The sequence below is a fragment of the Chlorocebus sabaeus genome, chromosome 3 (genome assembly GCF_047675955.1).
Source record: "Chlorocebus sabaeus isolate Y175 chromosome 3, mChlSab1.0.hap1, whole genome shotgun sequence".
Taxonomy (NCBI): Eukaryota; Metazoa; Chordata; class Mammalia; order Primates; family Cercopithecidae; genus Chlorocebus; species Chlorocebus sabaeus.
This window is the reverse complement of record NC_132906.1, coordinates 1,504,880-1,520,130: the sequence shown is the minus strand read 5'-3', so window position 1 is coordinate 1,520,130 and position 15,251 is coordinate 1,504,880. Positions and strand designations below refer to the sequence as shown.

The following is a 15,251-nucleotide window of genomic DNA, read 5'->3' as shown; positions in this document are numbered from 1 at the left end:
TTTTTGTTGAAGTGAGTTCCCTGTAGATGTATGAATTTATTTCTGGCCTCTCTATTCTGTTGTACTGGTCCATGTGTCTTTTTTTATGCCAGTTACCATGCTGCTTTGGTTACTCATAGCTCTGTAGTATAATTTTAAGTCAGGTTATGTAATTCCTTCAGTTCTGTTCTGCTCAGAATGACTTTGGCTGTTCTGGGTGTTTTCTGATTCCATCAGAAAATTTTAGGATTATTATTTCTATTTCTGTGAAGATATCATTGGTATGTTCATAGGGACTTCATTGACTGTGGATTGCTTTGGGTAGGATGGACATTTTAACAATATGGATTCTTGCAATCCATGAAAATGGAATATCTTCAATTTTGTCTCCTATTCCATTTCTTGAATCAATGTTTTATAGTTCTCACTGTAGAGATCTTTCACTTCTTAGGTGAAGTGTATTACTACATATCTTATTTTGTTTGAGCTATTGTAAATGACAATAGTTTGTGATTTCTTTTTCAGATTGTTCAATGTTGGTATATACAAAGGTTACTGATTTTGTATGTTTATTTTTTTATCCTGCAACTTTACTGAATTTGTTTATCAGTTCTTAGGGGGAGTGTTTAGGTTTTCCAAATATAAAATTATATCATCTTCAAACACGGGTAATTTTACTTTTTCCTTTCCAAATAGATCCCCTTTGTTTCTTTCTCTTGTCTGAATGCTCTAGCTAGGACTTCTTGTATTTTTCATCATGTTTAGTTTAATAGTGTAAATCATAGAACCCAAAGAAAGTACCACTAGCGATCCATAAAGTGCTTCCAAGAAGGAGAGAAATAACATTATAAGAAAAAGCTGATTTGCTTGATATGTACCACAGTTTGAGATCTGTATCTTTGCCTGCATTTTCAGACAGATGATTCATCTCAGAAACACATGAAGTAAACTTACAGTATTGATAAATTCAGTGCAGTACTGTAAATATACTTTATATCTTCCTTATAATTTTCTTAACATTTCCTTTTCTCTAGCTTACTTTTGTAAGGGTAATAGTAAGCAGTCTATCATGAAAAGTATTTGATTTTTAATCTAAGTAAAATGTATGTATTATGAAAGTATTTGTGACTGGGGTATAACGAACTAATAAAATCTATTACACATAGGAAATATTGAGGAGAAGAGCTTTTGGAAGAAAAGAAAATAATAACATTAGTAGTTTCTTAGTTCAAGTCATGTAAAACTGTACATTTTACATAGCATTAATGAAAGATAATATAAGATTCCTCCAATATGAAGGCTCCCTTTATCTGATACTGAGTTATTCTACAAGGCCTGTCTGATGATGCTATTGTCATCTACTAATTTTATAAAGCCTATCTATGAGGTTTTTGTCACAGAAACGGTATGGAAAACTGTCTCTCAAACTATTCCTAAACCTGTTAGGAAAATATGTCTTTATACCTAAAATCTGTGAAGGTATTGGATATCATATCATTATCACCACAAAGTATCTACTATTTCAGTATAGCAATATTAATTGTATTTTTATCAGATTAATCCAAACCACATAACACATATATGTTCTCTATTATCTAAACTTAAAATAAGGAATTTTATTTATGGAGTTTTTTTTAATTTAAGCAATTCTCAAGTTTGATCTAGCCTCTGAAATTTTTATATGAAAGACTTAATAAATGACGTATCATTCTCAAAATAATGTCTCTTGTTTAACTTAAACATTATAAATAATATTTTACATATTACAGATGCAGCAGGAGTTGCAAGACAGTACAACTACAGAGATACAAAAAGGTATGTTACCAATGTTTATTAATTAAATTCATTGATTTCTGAAATAAACTATAAATAGTAAATGGCATCCCTTTCTATTGTTTGGTTTATAGATAATATGTTAAATATTTTTTCATACATACCACTAATGAAAGATGTGAAAGCATTAACATTTATAATGAAAAGTATACTTAACCCGTCGTTAATTCATCATGTTCCATAGCTTCAGAGAAATCTCAAGAAGTCTGTGTATTTTTTTTCCTCTGGCTCTACATTTTCTTCACTACAACTCGGCTCTCAGGAAGCCACATCCCTAGGAAAAAAGGGAGAGTACTACATCACAGGAATAGCCTGTGGGACAAAAGAATCTGAACAGCAGCCTTGAGCCCTAGATCTTCCCTCTGACATAGCCTACCCAAATGAGAAGGAAACAGATAAACAATTCTGGTAATATGACAAAACGAAGTTCTTTAACACCTCCAAAAAATCACAGTAGTTCAACAGCAATGGATCCAAACCAAGAAGAAATCCCTGATTTACCTGAAAAAGAATTCAGAAGTTCAGTTATTAAGCTAATTAAGGAGGCACCAGAAAAAGGTGAAGTCCAATTTAAGGATATCCAAAAAATGATACAAGAAACGAGGGGAGATACCTTCAGTGAAATAGATAGCATAAATAAAAAAACAATCACAGCTTCAGGAAATAAAGGATGTACTTCGAGAAACGAAAAATGTTCTGAAAACTCTCAGCAATAGAATCAAGCAGAAGAAAGAATTTCAGAACTCGAAGACAAAGTTATTGAATTAAACCAATCCAACAAAGACAATGAAAAAAGAATAAGAAAAAATGATCAAAGCCTCCAAGAAGTTTGGGATTATGTTAAGTAACCAAACCTAAGAATGATTGGCATTCCTGAGGAAGAACAGAAATCTACAAGTTTGGAAAACATATTTTGGGAAATAATCAAGGAATTCCCAGCCTTGCTAGAGGCCTACACATTCAAATAAAATAAGCTAAAAGGACATCTGGGAAATTCATCACAAAAAGATCATCACCTAGGCACATTGTCATCAGGTTATCTAAAGTCAAGATGAAGGAAATAATCCTAAGAGCTGTGAGGCAAAAGCGCCAGGTAACCTATAAAGAAAAATATGTCAGATTAACAGATTTCTCAGCAGAAACCCTACAAGCTAGAAGTCATTGGGGCCCTACCTTCACCTTCCTTAAACAAAACAATTACCAGCCAAAAATTTTGTATAAGGTGGACCAGATGGCTATTACCTTGCCATGTCTAAGTTGGATCAGATGGCTCTTGCTTTGTAGCTTCATAAATGAAGGAAAGATATAGTCTTTTTCAGACAAACAAATGCTGAGAAAATTTGCCACTACCAAGCCAGCACTACAAGAACTGCAAAAGGAGCTCTAAATCTTGAAACAAATCCTGAAAACACATAAAAACAGAAACTCTTTAAAGCATAAATCTCCCAGGACAACCATAGACATGGCAAGGCAAGAGCCATCTGGTCGACCTTAGACATGGCAAGGCAATAGCCCATTGTCTGAGTTCAACCAGATGGCTCTCGCCTTGCCATGTCTAAGGTCGACCAGCTGGCTTCTGTGTGCCTATGTCTAAGGTCAATCAGATGGCTCTTGCCTTGTTCTGTGTAAGGTCAACTAGACGGCTCTCACTTTTCCACGTCTCACAGGACCTATAAAAATATAACACAATGAAAAAAAAAAGCATGGTATACAGGCAACAAATAGCATGATGAATGGAATAGTACCTCACATCTCAATTTTAACGCTGAAAGTTAATGGTCTAAATGCTCTGCTTAAAATATACAGAATTGTAGAATGGATAAGAATTCACCAACCATCTGCCTGCTGCCTTCAAGAAACTCACCTAACACGTAAGGACTCATATAACTTAACATAAAGGGGTGGAAAAAAACATTCCATGCAAATGGACACCAAAAGTAACCAGGAGTATCTATTCTTACATCAGACAGAAAAAACTTGAAAGCAACAGCAGTTAAAAAAGATGAAGAGGCGGCACGCCCAAGATGGCAGAATAGGAACAGCTCCAGCCTCCAGCTCCCAGCGTGAGTGACACAGAAGATGGGTGATTTCTGCATTTTCAACTGAGGTACCGGGTTCATCTCACTGGGGCATGTTGTGTTGGACAGTTGGTGCTGGTCCGCGGGTGCAGCCCGACCAGCAAGAGATGAAGCAGGGCAAGGCATCGCCTCACCTGGGAAGCGTAAGGGGGAAGGGGATTCCTTTTCCTAGCCAGGGGAACTGAGACACACACACCTGGAAAATCGGGTAACTCCCACCCTAATACTGCGCTTTACCAAGGGTCTTAGCAAACAGCACACTAGGAGATTATATCCCACACCTGGCCCAGAGGGTCCCACACCCACGGAGCCTCCCTCATTGCTAGCACAGGAGTCTGAGATCTAACTGCAAGGCAGCAGCAAGGCTGAGGGCGGGGTGCCCACCATTGCTGAGGCTTAAGTAGGTAAACAAAGCCGCTGGGAAGCTCGAATTGGGTGGAGCCCACCACAGCTCAAGGCGGCCAGCTTGCCTCTGTAGACTCCTCCTCTGGGGACAGGGCATAGCTGAACAAAAAGCAGCAGAAACCTCCTTGGCAGACTTAAATGCCCCTGTCTGATAGCTTTGAAGAGAGCAGTGGACCTCCCAGCATGGATTGAGATCTGAGAACGGACAGACTGCCTGCTCAAGTGGGTCGCTGACCCCTGAGTAGCCTAACTGGGAGACATCCCCCACTAGGTGCAGACCGACACCTCAAACCTCACACGACGGGGTACACCCCTGAGACGAAGCTTCCAGAGCAAGAATCAGACAGCAACACTCACTGTTCAGCAATATTCTATCTTCTGCAGCCTCTGCTGCTGATACCCAGGCAAACAGGGTCTGGAGTGGACCTCAAGCAAACTCCAACAGACCTACAGCTGAAGGTCCTGACTGTTAGAAGGAAAACCAACAAACAGAAAGGACACCCACACCAAAACCCCATCAGTATGTCACCATCCTCAAAGACCAAAGGCAGATAAAACCACAGAGATGGGGAAAAAGCAGTGCAGAAAAGCTGGAAATTCAAACAATCAGGGCACATCTCCCCCTCCAAAGGAACCCAGCTCATGTCCAGCAATGGAACAAAGCTGGACGGAGAATGACTTTCACGAGTTGAGAGAAGAAGGCTTCAGCCCATCAAACTTCTCAGAGCTAAAGGAGGAACTACGTAACCAGCGCAAAGAAACTAAAAACCTTGAAAAAAGAATGGATGAATGGATAACTAGAATAATTAATGCAGAGAAGACCTTTAAAGAACTGATAGAGATGAAAACCATGACACGAGAAATACGTGACAAATGCACAAGCTTCAGTAACCGACTCGATCAACTGCAAGAAAGAGTATCAGCGATTGAAGATCAAATGAATGAAATGAAGTGAGAAGAGAAGTGTAGACAAAAAAGAGTAAAAAGAAATGAACAAAGCCTCCAGGAAGTATGGGATTATGTGAAAAGACCAAATCTACGTCTGACTGATGTGCCTGAAAGTGAGGAGGAAAATGGAACCAAGTTGGAAAACACTCTGCAGGATATCATCCAGGAGAACTTCCCCAACCTAGCAAGGCAGGCCAACATCCAAATTCAGGAAACACAGAGAATGCCACAAAGATACTCCTCGAGAAGAGCAACTCCAAGACACATAATTGTCAGATTCACCAAAGTTGAAATGAAGGAAAAAATATTAAGAGCAGCCAGAAAGAAAGGTTGGGTTACACACAAAGGGAAATGCATCAGACTAACAGCAGATCTCTCGGCAGAAACTCTCCAAGCCAGAAGAGAGTGGGGGCCAATATTCAACATTCTTAAAGAAAGGAATTTTACACCTAGAATTTCATATCCAGCCAAACTAAGTTTCATAAGTGAAGGAGAAATAAAATCCTTTACAGACAAGGAAATGCTTAGAGATTTTGTCACCACCAGGCCTGCCCTACAAACAACAGGTACTAGCCATTGCAAAAACATGTCAAAATGTAAAGTCCATCAATGCTAGGAAGAAACTGCAAGCAAAATAACCAGCTAATATCATAATGACAGGATCAAGTTCACACATAACAATATTAACCTTAAATATAAATGGACTAAATGGTCCAATTAAAAGACATAGACTGGCAAACTGGATAAAGAGTCAAGACCCATCAGTTTGCTATATTCAGGAGACCCATCTCACATGCAGAGATACACATAGACTCAAAATAAAGGGATGGAGGAAGATCTACTAAGCAAATGGAAAACAAAAAAAAGCAGGAGTTGCAATCCTAGTCTCTGATAAAACAGACTTTAAACCAACAAAGATCAAAAGAGACAAAGAAGGCCATTACATAATGGTAAAGGGATCAATTCATCAGGAAGAGCTAACTATCCTAAATATATATGCACCCAATACAGGAGCACCCAGATTCATAAAGCAAGTCCTTAGATACTTACAAAGAGACTTAGACTCCCATACAATAATAATGGGAGACTTTAAAACCCCACTGTCAACATTAGACAGATCAACGAGACAGAAAGTTAACAAGGATATCCAGGAATTGAACTCAACTCTGCACCAAGCGGACCTAATAGACATCTACAGAACTCTCCACCCCAAATCAACAGAATACACATTCTTCTCAGCACCACATCACACTTATTCCAAAATTGACCACATAGTTGGAAGTAAAGCACTCCTCAGCAAATGTAAAAGAACAGAAATTATAACAGTCTCTCAGACCACAGTGCAATTAAACTAGAACTCAGGACTAAGAATCAAAACCACTCAACTACATGGAAACTGAACAACCTGCTCCTGAATGACTACTGGGGACATAACGAAATGAAGGCAGAAATAAAGATGTTCTTTGAAACCAATGAGAACAAAGATACAACATACCAGAATCTCTGGGACACATTTAAAGCAGTGTGTAGAGGGAAATTTATAGCACTCAGTGCCCACAAGACAAAGCAGGAAAGATCTAAAATTGACACCCTAACATCACAATTAAAAGAACCAGAGAAGCAAGAGCAAACACATTCAAAAGCTAGCAGAAGGCAAGAAATAACTAAGGTCAGAGCAGAACTGAAGGAGATAGAGACACAAAAAACCCTCCAAAAAAATCAATGAATCCAGGAGCTGTTTTTTTGAAAAGCTCAACAAAATTGATAGACCGCCAGCGAGACTAATAAAGAAGAAAAGAGAGAAGAATCAAATAGATGCAATAAAAAATGATAAAGGGGATATCACCACCGACCCCACAGAAATACAAACTACCATCAGAGAATACTATAAATACCTCTACACAAATAAACCAGAAAACCTAGAAGAAATGGATAATTTCCTGGACACTTACACTCTTCCAAGACTAAACCAGGAAGAAGTTGAATCCCTGAATAGACCAATAGCAGGCTCTGAAATTGAGGTAATAATTAATAGCCTACCAACCAAAAAAAGTCCAGGACCACACGGATTCACAGCCAAATTCTACCATAGGTACAGTGAGGATTTGGTACTATTGGTTCTGAAACTATTCCAGTAGAAAAAGAGGGAATCCTCCCTAACTCATTTTATGAGGCCAACAGCATCCTGATACCAAAGCCTGAAAGAGATACAACAAAAAAAGAGAATTTTAGACCAATATCCCTGATGAACATTGATGCAAAATCCTCAATAAAATACTGGCAAACCGAATCCAGCAGCACATCAGAAAGCTTATCCACCATGATCAAGTGGGCTTCATCCCTGGGATGCAAGGCTGGTTCAACATACACGTAATCCAGCATATAAACAGAACCAAAGACAAAAACCACATGATTATCTCAATAGATGCAGAAAAGGCCTTTGACAAAATTCAACAGCCCTTCATGCTAAAAACTCTCAATAAATTCAGTATTGATGGAATGTATCTCCAAATAATAAGAGCTATTTATGACAAACCCTCATCAGTCATTTGCACAACTGTGAAAAAGAAATTGTTCAGAGAAGAGCAAAGTGTTTTTCCATGAGCCAAAGGTCGGCCAAGGTATGCTAATGAGGAGGACTGGAGAGAGCGCATCAGACACTGATAAGGAGCACTGGGCAGCCACAAGGAGCGTCCTGGCACCAGACGCTCAGGGAACTGAAGGCTGGCAGGGGCCCGCCCAGTAGTCTCTTGCCCACTGCATGCCTTTCAGCTACAGCCTCCCAGGCCCCGTGCCCTCTCCCCTCCCCCTTGCCACATGGGGAGGATGCTGACCCTGAGAATGGTGCAACCATCTGCCTGCCCCTGGCCACCTCTCACCAGCACGTGAAGGCTCTTGGGCTCAGTTCTGTCTCTGCAGTAGGAGGGTGTTCAGCCACATGAGAGAGTCTCACCGTTGGACATTTTATGCCTTTCAGTCAGTCTATCAAAGATCTAGAACCTATTGTGATAGAATTTAAAAGTTTACTTTCGACTGGGCAAGATTGCCCATGCCTGTAATCTCAGCACTTTGGGAGGCCGAGGCAGGTGGATCACTTGAGGTCGGGAGTTCAAGACCAGCCTGGCCAACATTGTGAAACCCCGTCTCTACTAAAAGTACAAAAATTAGCCGGATGTGGTGGCACACGCCTGTCGTCCCAGTTACTCGGGAGGCTGAGGCAGGAGAACTGCTTGAACCCAGAAGGCAGAGGTTGAAGTGAGCGAAGATTGTGTCATTACACTCCAGCCTGGGTGACAGAGGGAGAATTCATCTAAAAAAAAAAAAAAAAATTTACCTTTTCCTATTTATGTGCATACAGGTATTTGGGTACTACATTTATAATTTACAGTTAGTTTGAAAGATAGAAATTGTAACAGTGTGGTTGGGAGCCTGGTATGTAAGCCATTTGCTGGTGGGCATGTTTTGAACATGTATTGGGCCCTTGTATGTCTGATCTCTGTGATCCCATCATTGCTGTTCATTTCTTCCAGCAGAGGAATGACACACTTCTCCCTTTATTTGCCAAATTATCTCCAATTCTGAATTAGTGGAATATAATTTAATATGATTTTACTATAATTAATTCAGAGTCATTCTCTGCCAGGTACTGCTGGGCTAGGATAAAATGAGATCTGAATTACATTAAAATAATTAATTTTTCCAAGAGAAGAGGTGACAGAATGTTTTCAGTGGGTATATAATTTAGATAACCTAGATGCAGTAAGCTGAATAAAAGCATTTAATCCAGCACGTTCATATTTTAACTTGATCATCAGCAATAGGAGTTTGAAACCCTTTGCAGCTGCAGGTCCTGCACAACTGAATTCAGTTCCTTGTGCACAGCAGTGTTCGCTAGAGGTGCCTGGAGGTCTGAAGGTGTGCCCTTTTATAGGCAGGAATTCCACCAGGATGGGTATAGCTTGTTTTTTTAAAAGGCTTGGGACTGGATACGATTGCCCAAGGAGACAGCGTAGACAGCGAGGAGGGCTGAGCATGAATGGGATGAGCCACCGGCACAAAAACGGCAGGCAGGAAGGCAGTAAAGAAACGAGCAGGGCCCAAACCAGCAGACTGTGGCATGCCATGATGGAGACTGAACACAAGCAAAACCACAGGCGACTGTAGTTTTGTTCCCTGTTGAAAGACAGACACTCTATTACGGAAGACCTGGACTTCAGTTCGGTTCAGCTTCCTTAGCAAAGGACAAAATGGGGAGAGAAGACAGGGAAGCGGGGAAGAAAAACTCACTCACTATGTGAGCCAAACATCGCATGCAGTTGTATCAACCAACTAAACATGGTCAACGACAAAGAACTGTGGTTTCCGCTGCTCTCAAACCACTACTGAGATCACCAAGTTTTAAGCTTATTTCAAGATTATTTATAGGTGATTCCCTAATTGGGAAAGTCATTTCTGAATCTCTTCTCTTCTAAAATAGATCCAGAAAAATTAACAAACTTTATTCCAGTAAGAAAGTTTGGGATGTGCTGCTTCAGCCCCTGTCCTAAGGAAATTATCAAGCCTGGAGGGTGTGGTGCTATCAACTGCCTGCGCCCATGTTACCTTCTGACATCCAGAAGCTTCCCTGTGCCAGATGGAGCCACCAATGTGGGGAGGAGAGCACAAAGAGCAGAGGATCCACAGAAACCACACCTGCAGGGAGCAAACACCGTCACACCCCACTGCTGTCCATGCAAACGCATTTACCTAGTTATTCTTACCATCTCCCTCAGTGTGTTGAATCTATTCTGGGGTTAGACAAGCTCCCAGACTTACCTGCTATGTTTAATAAAAACAATTTTGGCTTTCAATGGTAAAGGAAGAATCAGGGCTATTAAAATACTCAAGAGTGAGAAAGTTGAAAAAAGACGTAGATTGTGTTTGGCCTGTCTTCTCCCCACCGTAAGGGGTTGCCACTCAGCTAGAGGCCTCCTGGTTCGTGTAGGCCAGCGCTCAACACCTCACTGACCAAACTAAATATAACCCGCACTAGGGCTTCCTGTACTTGGCAAGACCCAAGGGTAGACCTGGGCTACCAAACAAAACCTTGTGTTCTTAGAGCATAGTAACAAGAGCTTTGGCAGTTTCCTCAAAGAGCTGTATTCCGCAGCAGTAGCATTTTTATTTTCACCTACCTGCAGCCACTACTGTATTGACCTCTGGAAATGTCACATCAGCTGCTCTCGAGACAAAATACCATTTGCTATTTTATTTTTTCCTCTAGGCCCTGTCCCTTTGATGTTGAGTGGTGGATGGAGTTGGCGGAATTTGCCTGTGGCTTGCGGCATACCCAGTGGATTGTATCAAATCCAGAATTCAAGTTCTTTCCATGTCTGGAAAACAGGTAGGATTTATCAGAACCTTTATAAATGTTGTGAAAAATGAAGGTGAGTAAACACCTGTGTTTCCAGCATCTAGTATACATCTTAAAATCTGAGATAAGAACTTCTCTGTTTTGATTGTAAAAAGAAAGAGAACAGTAACACAAAAACTTCGTGTCCCAAATAGAGCATAGACACATTATCTGTTACTCGTAGTAATCCTCCCTTAAATTTGTGTAACATATAAAGTTCTACAAAGTACTTATACCTCCCTTATCTAATTCAATCTTCATAACCACCCTGGGCAATACTAATACTATAAACCAGTCTCCAGCCTCAAGGTTGGTGCTCTTGCCACTGCCCAGGTGAAGCTGCAGAGCTGCGGCCCCCTCTCTCCATGGTTGCCTCTGTCTGGCCGTCTCAGGCCTCAGCTCTGCCCCATCCGCATCCTAAGAGTTAACCAAGCATGGAATTGGGGGGTGTTACCTGAGCATCAGTCAGTTTCGCCAGGAGACCTGGTACTTGTCCTTGTTTCTGTTGGTCTCTTTAGGGAAAGCTGGCGATGCGTCCTTCCAGGACTTGCTGGTTTTAGCGCTCTTGTCTGGATTTGCCTGTGTGGATATACCTGTGCTATGCAGCTGCGCGGGTGTCCCCAGAAGAGGGACTGCTGCAGTCTTTGATTGCCCTTTTGTCTTCTAGGAATAATGGCCTTATATTCTGGAGTGAAACCTACTATGATTCGAGCATTCCCTGCCAATGGAGCACTCTTTTTGGCCTACGAGTATAGCAGGAAGTCGATGATGAGCCAGTTGGATGCATACTGAAGTGTCCTGGAGGGCCTGAGCCAAGCACAGGTGTTTAAGGACTACAGTTCATCTCAGGGTTTCTTGGAGTACAAGACCAGCGTGAAGTTATTCTGATTTCTTGGGAATTTTGCTTTTCTGTCTTCCCTTATACCCTGCATCTTAAATTGTATGGAAGAACCTCTATTTTGCATCATATCATTTCTGCCCATAATTGTACTGAAATAGAGAAGTCACTGCTCTTTCCCTTGGTAAAATAGAGAGTGGTCAGCAGCCTTCTGCACCTAATTCAAAAGGCTGAGTATAGCTCTGTTAGGGCCTTTACATAAACCTCTACTTGCACATGCAATTTGGACAGTTATGTGTTGAGGGAAACACAGTTTGGTTCCATGTTTGTTTCAAATATTACCGGAAAAACCCAGAGGTGATCATTTCCTCATGAAGATGCTTGTAAATGGTTGCTTAACCCATTCTAGATGTAGGATCTGCTTAACGTGTGTACTATTCTAAGTGGTTGATTTTTTTTTTTTTTTTAGTATGGAGTCTTGCTCTCTTGCCCAGGCTGGAGTGCAGTGGTGCAATCTCGGCTCACTGCAACCTCCGCCTCCTGGATTCAAGCAATTCTCCCGCCTCAGCGTCCCAAATAAGTGGGATTACAGGGGTGTGCTACCACACCGAGCTAATTTTTGTATTTTTAGTACAGACGGGGGTTTCACCATGTTGGTCAGGCTGGCCTCGAACTCCTGACCTCGTGATCCACCTGCCTTGGCCTCCCAAAGTGCTGGGATTACAGGCGTGAGCCACCAAACCCGGCCAAATAAAACATATTTGTAACCAACAAAAATTAAGGACAAAGAAGGGCATTCCTTATAGAATGATAAAGGCACAATTCAACCAGAAGACTTAGTCTAAATATGTGCGCACCCAACACTGGAGCACCCAAATTCATAAAACAAGCTTTTCCTGGCCTACAAAAAGATTCAGACACACAATAACAGCAGGAGACTTCAACAACCCACTGAAAGCAATTGACAGATCACTGAGGTCGAAAACTAACAAACTCTGTACTTACACTTGACAGTTGACCAATTGGACCTGATAGACATCTACAGAACACTTTGCCCAACAAACATTCTCATGTGCACACAGAACATATTCTAAGATCAACCACATTGTTGGCCATAAAGCAAGCTTCAATAAATTAAAAAAGTTTGAAATCATACCAGGCACACACTCTGACCACAGTGTGACAAAAGCAGAAATCAGTATCAAGAAGATCTCTCAAAACTACATAAATACATGGAAATTATATAATTTGCTCCTGAATAACTCCAGGGTGAAAATCTGAATTGCACTTAAGGAACTAGAAAAAAAGAATAAACTAACCTCAAAGCTGGCAGAAGAGAAATAACTAAAATTAGAGAAGCACTGAGTGAAGTGCTTTTTGAAGTGCTGTTTTTTTTTTTTTTAAGACAAGATACAGAAATCCACACAAAAGATCAATGAAACCAATAGTTTTTGCAAAAAATAAACAAGATCGATAGCCTGATAGCTAAACAAAGAAAAAAAGAGAAGAGCCAAATAAGTACAATCATAAATGAGAGATGACATTACAACCGATCCCACAGAAATACAAAAGATCCTCAGAGAATACTATAAACAACTCTATGCAAACAAATGAGATAATCTAGAGGAAACGTTTAAATTCCTGGAAACATACAGTCTCCTAAGATTGAATTAGAAAGAGATTGAAACCTTAAATAGACAAATGTCGAGTTCCAAAATCAAATCATTAATAAAAAATCTACCAACCAGGAAAAGCCCTGGACCAGATGAAGCCAGAGCTGAATTCTACCAGATGTACAGAGAACTGCAACTAGTTCTATTGAACCTGTTCTGAAGAACTGAGGATGAGGGGTTCCTCCTTAACTCATTCTATGAAGCCAGTATCAGCCTAATACCAAAATCTGGCAGAGAAACACACAAAAAGAAAACTTCAGGCCAATTACTCTGATTAACATAGACACAAAAATTCTTAACAAAATACTAGGAAACAAAATCCAGCAGCACATCAGTAAGTTAATATAACCACAATCGAGAAGGCTTCAGTCCAGGGATGCAAGGCTGGTTCAACATACTCAAATCAATAAATGTGATTCACCACATAAACAGAACTAAAAGCAAAAACCATATGATCATCTCAATAGATGCAGAAACAGCTTTTGATAAAATCCAACATCGCTTCACGTGAAAAACCTCAACAGACTAGGCATCAAGGGAACATACCTCAAAATAATAAGAGCCATCTATGACAAACCCACAGCCACCAACCTACGGAATGGGCAAAAGCTGGAACCAATCCCCATAAGAAATGGAAGAAGACAATGATGCCCACTCTCCCCACTCCTATTCAACATAGCACTGGAAGTCCTACCTAGAGAACTCAGGCAGGAGAAAGAATAGGCATCCAAATAGGAAAAGAAGAAGTCAAACTATCTCTCTTTGCTGATGATATGATTCTCTATCCAGAAAACCAAAGACTCACCAAAAGGCTACTACAACTGATAAACCAGTTTGGCAAAGTTTCAGGATAAAAAATCAATGTATAAAAATCGACAGCATTTCTATACACCAATAATGTCCAGGCTGAGGGTTAAATCAAGAACAGAATCCCATTTACAGTAGCAACAAAGAAAATGAAATACCTACGAATACAGCTAACAAAGGATGTGAAAGATCTCTACAAGAGCTACAAAACACTGCGGAAGGAAATCAGAGAAAACACAATTATATGGAAAAACATTCCATGCTCATGGATTGGAAGAATCAGTATCATTCAAATAGCCATACTGCCCAAAGCAATTGACAGATGCAGTGCTATTTCTATCAAACTACCAATGTCATTTTTCACAGACTTAGAAAAAAGTATTCTAAAATTCATGTGAAACCAAAACAGGGCCTCAATAGCCAAAGCAAATCTAAGCAAAAGGGCAAAGCCGGAGGCTTCAAACTATAAGGCTATAGTATCTGAAACAGCATGGTACTGGTACAAAAGCAGACATATAAACCAATGGAACAGAGTAGAAAACCCAGAAAGTCTTACACTTACAACCATCTGATATTGCAAGGCTGACAGAAACAAGCAATGGGGGGAGGACTCCCTATTCAATAAATGGTGTTGGGGTAACTGGCTAGCTATATGCAGAATAATGATACTGGACCCATACCTTTCATGAGATACAAAAATTAACTGGAGATAGATGAGAGATTGAAATGTAAGACCTCAAGTGATAAAAATCCTAGAAGAAAACCTCAGAAATACCCTTCTTGACACTGGCCTTGGGAAATAATTTTTCACTAAGTCCCCAAAAGCAATTGCGATAAAAACAAAGATTGACAAGTGGGACCTAATAAAACTAAAGCGCTTTAGCACAGCAAGAGAAACGATCGACAGCGTCAACAGTCTACAGAACAGGAGAGAACATTTGCAAACTATGCATCCAACAAAGGTCTAATATCCAGATTGTCAGAGAAGTGCAAATCAAAACCACAATGAGATATCCTCTCGCACTAGTCAGAATGGCTATTAATAAAAGGTAAAAAACAGATGCTGGCAAGGCTGCAGAGAAAAGGGAATGTTTATACATTGTTGGTGGGAGTGTACATTAGTTCAGCCACTGTGGAAAGCAGTCTGGAGATTTCTCAAAGAACTTAAAACAGAGCTACCATTTGACCCAGTAATCCCATTATTGGATATATACCCAAAGGAATAAAGACCATTCTACCAAAAGACACACACACTGATAAGTTCATTGCTGTGCTAGTCACAATAGCAAAGATATGGA

At 40.3% G+C, this 15,251-nt stretch overlaps 1 protein-coding gene across 2 annotated transcripts in view; it reads right to left on the bottom strand.

Annotated features, from left to right (window-relative positions):
• Positions 1-219: 219 nt before the first annotated feature.
• TPTE2 (transmembrane phosphoinositide 3-phosphatase and tensin homolog 2) overlaps positions 220-15,251 on the bottom strand; it is a 90,824-nt gene continuing 75,792 nt past the window's right edge. For both annotated transcript variants that reach the window (XM_073012850.1, XM_037986918.2), the window contains one exon: positions 220-2,086. In XM_073012850.1, the coding sequence (XP_072868951.1) occupies positions 2,043-2,086 (44 nt within the window). In that variant the 3' untranslated portion in view covers positions 220-2,042. The remainder of the gene's footprint in view (positions 2,087-15,251) is intronic.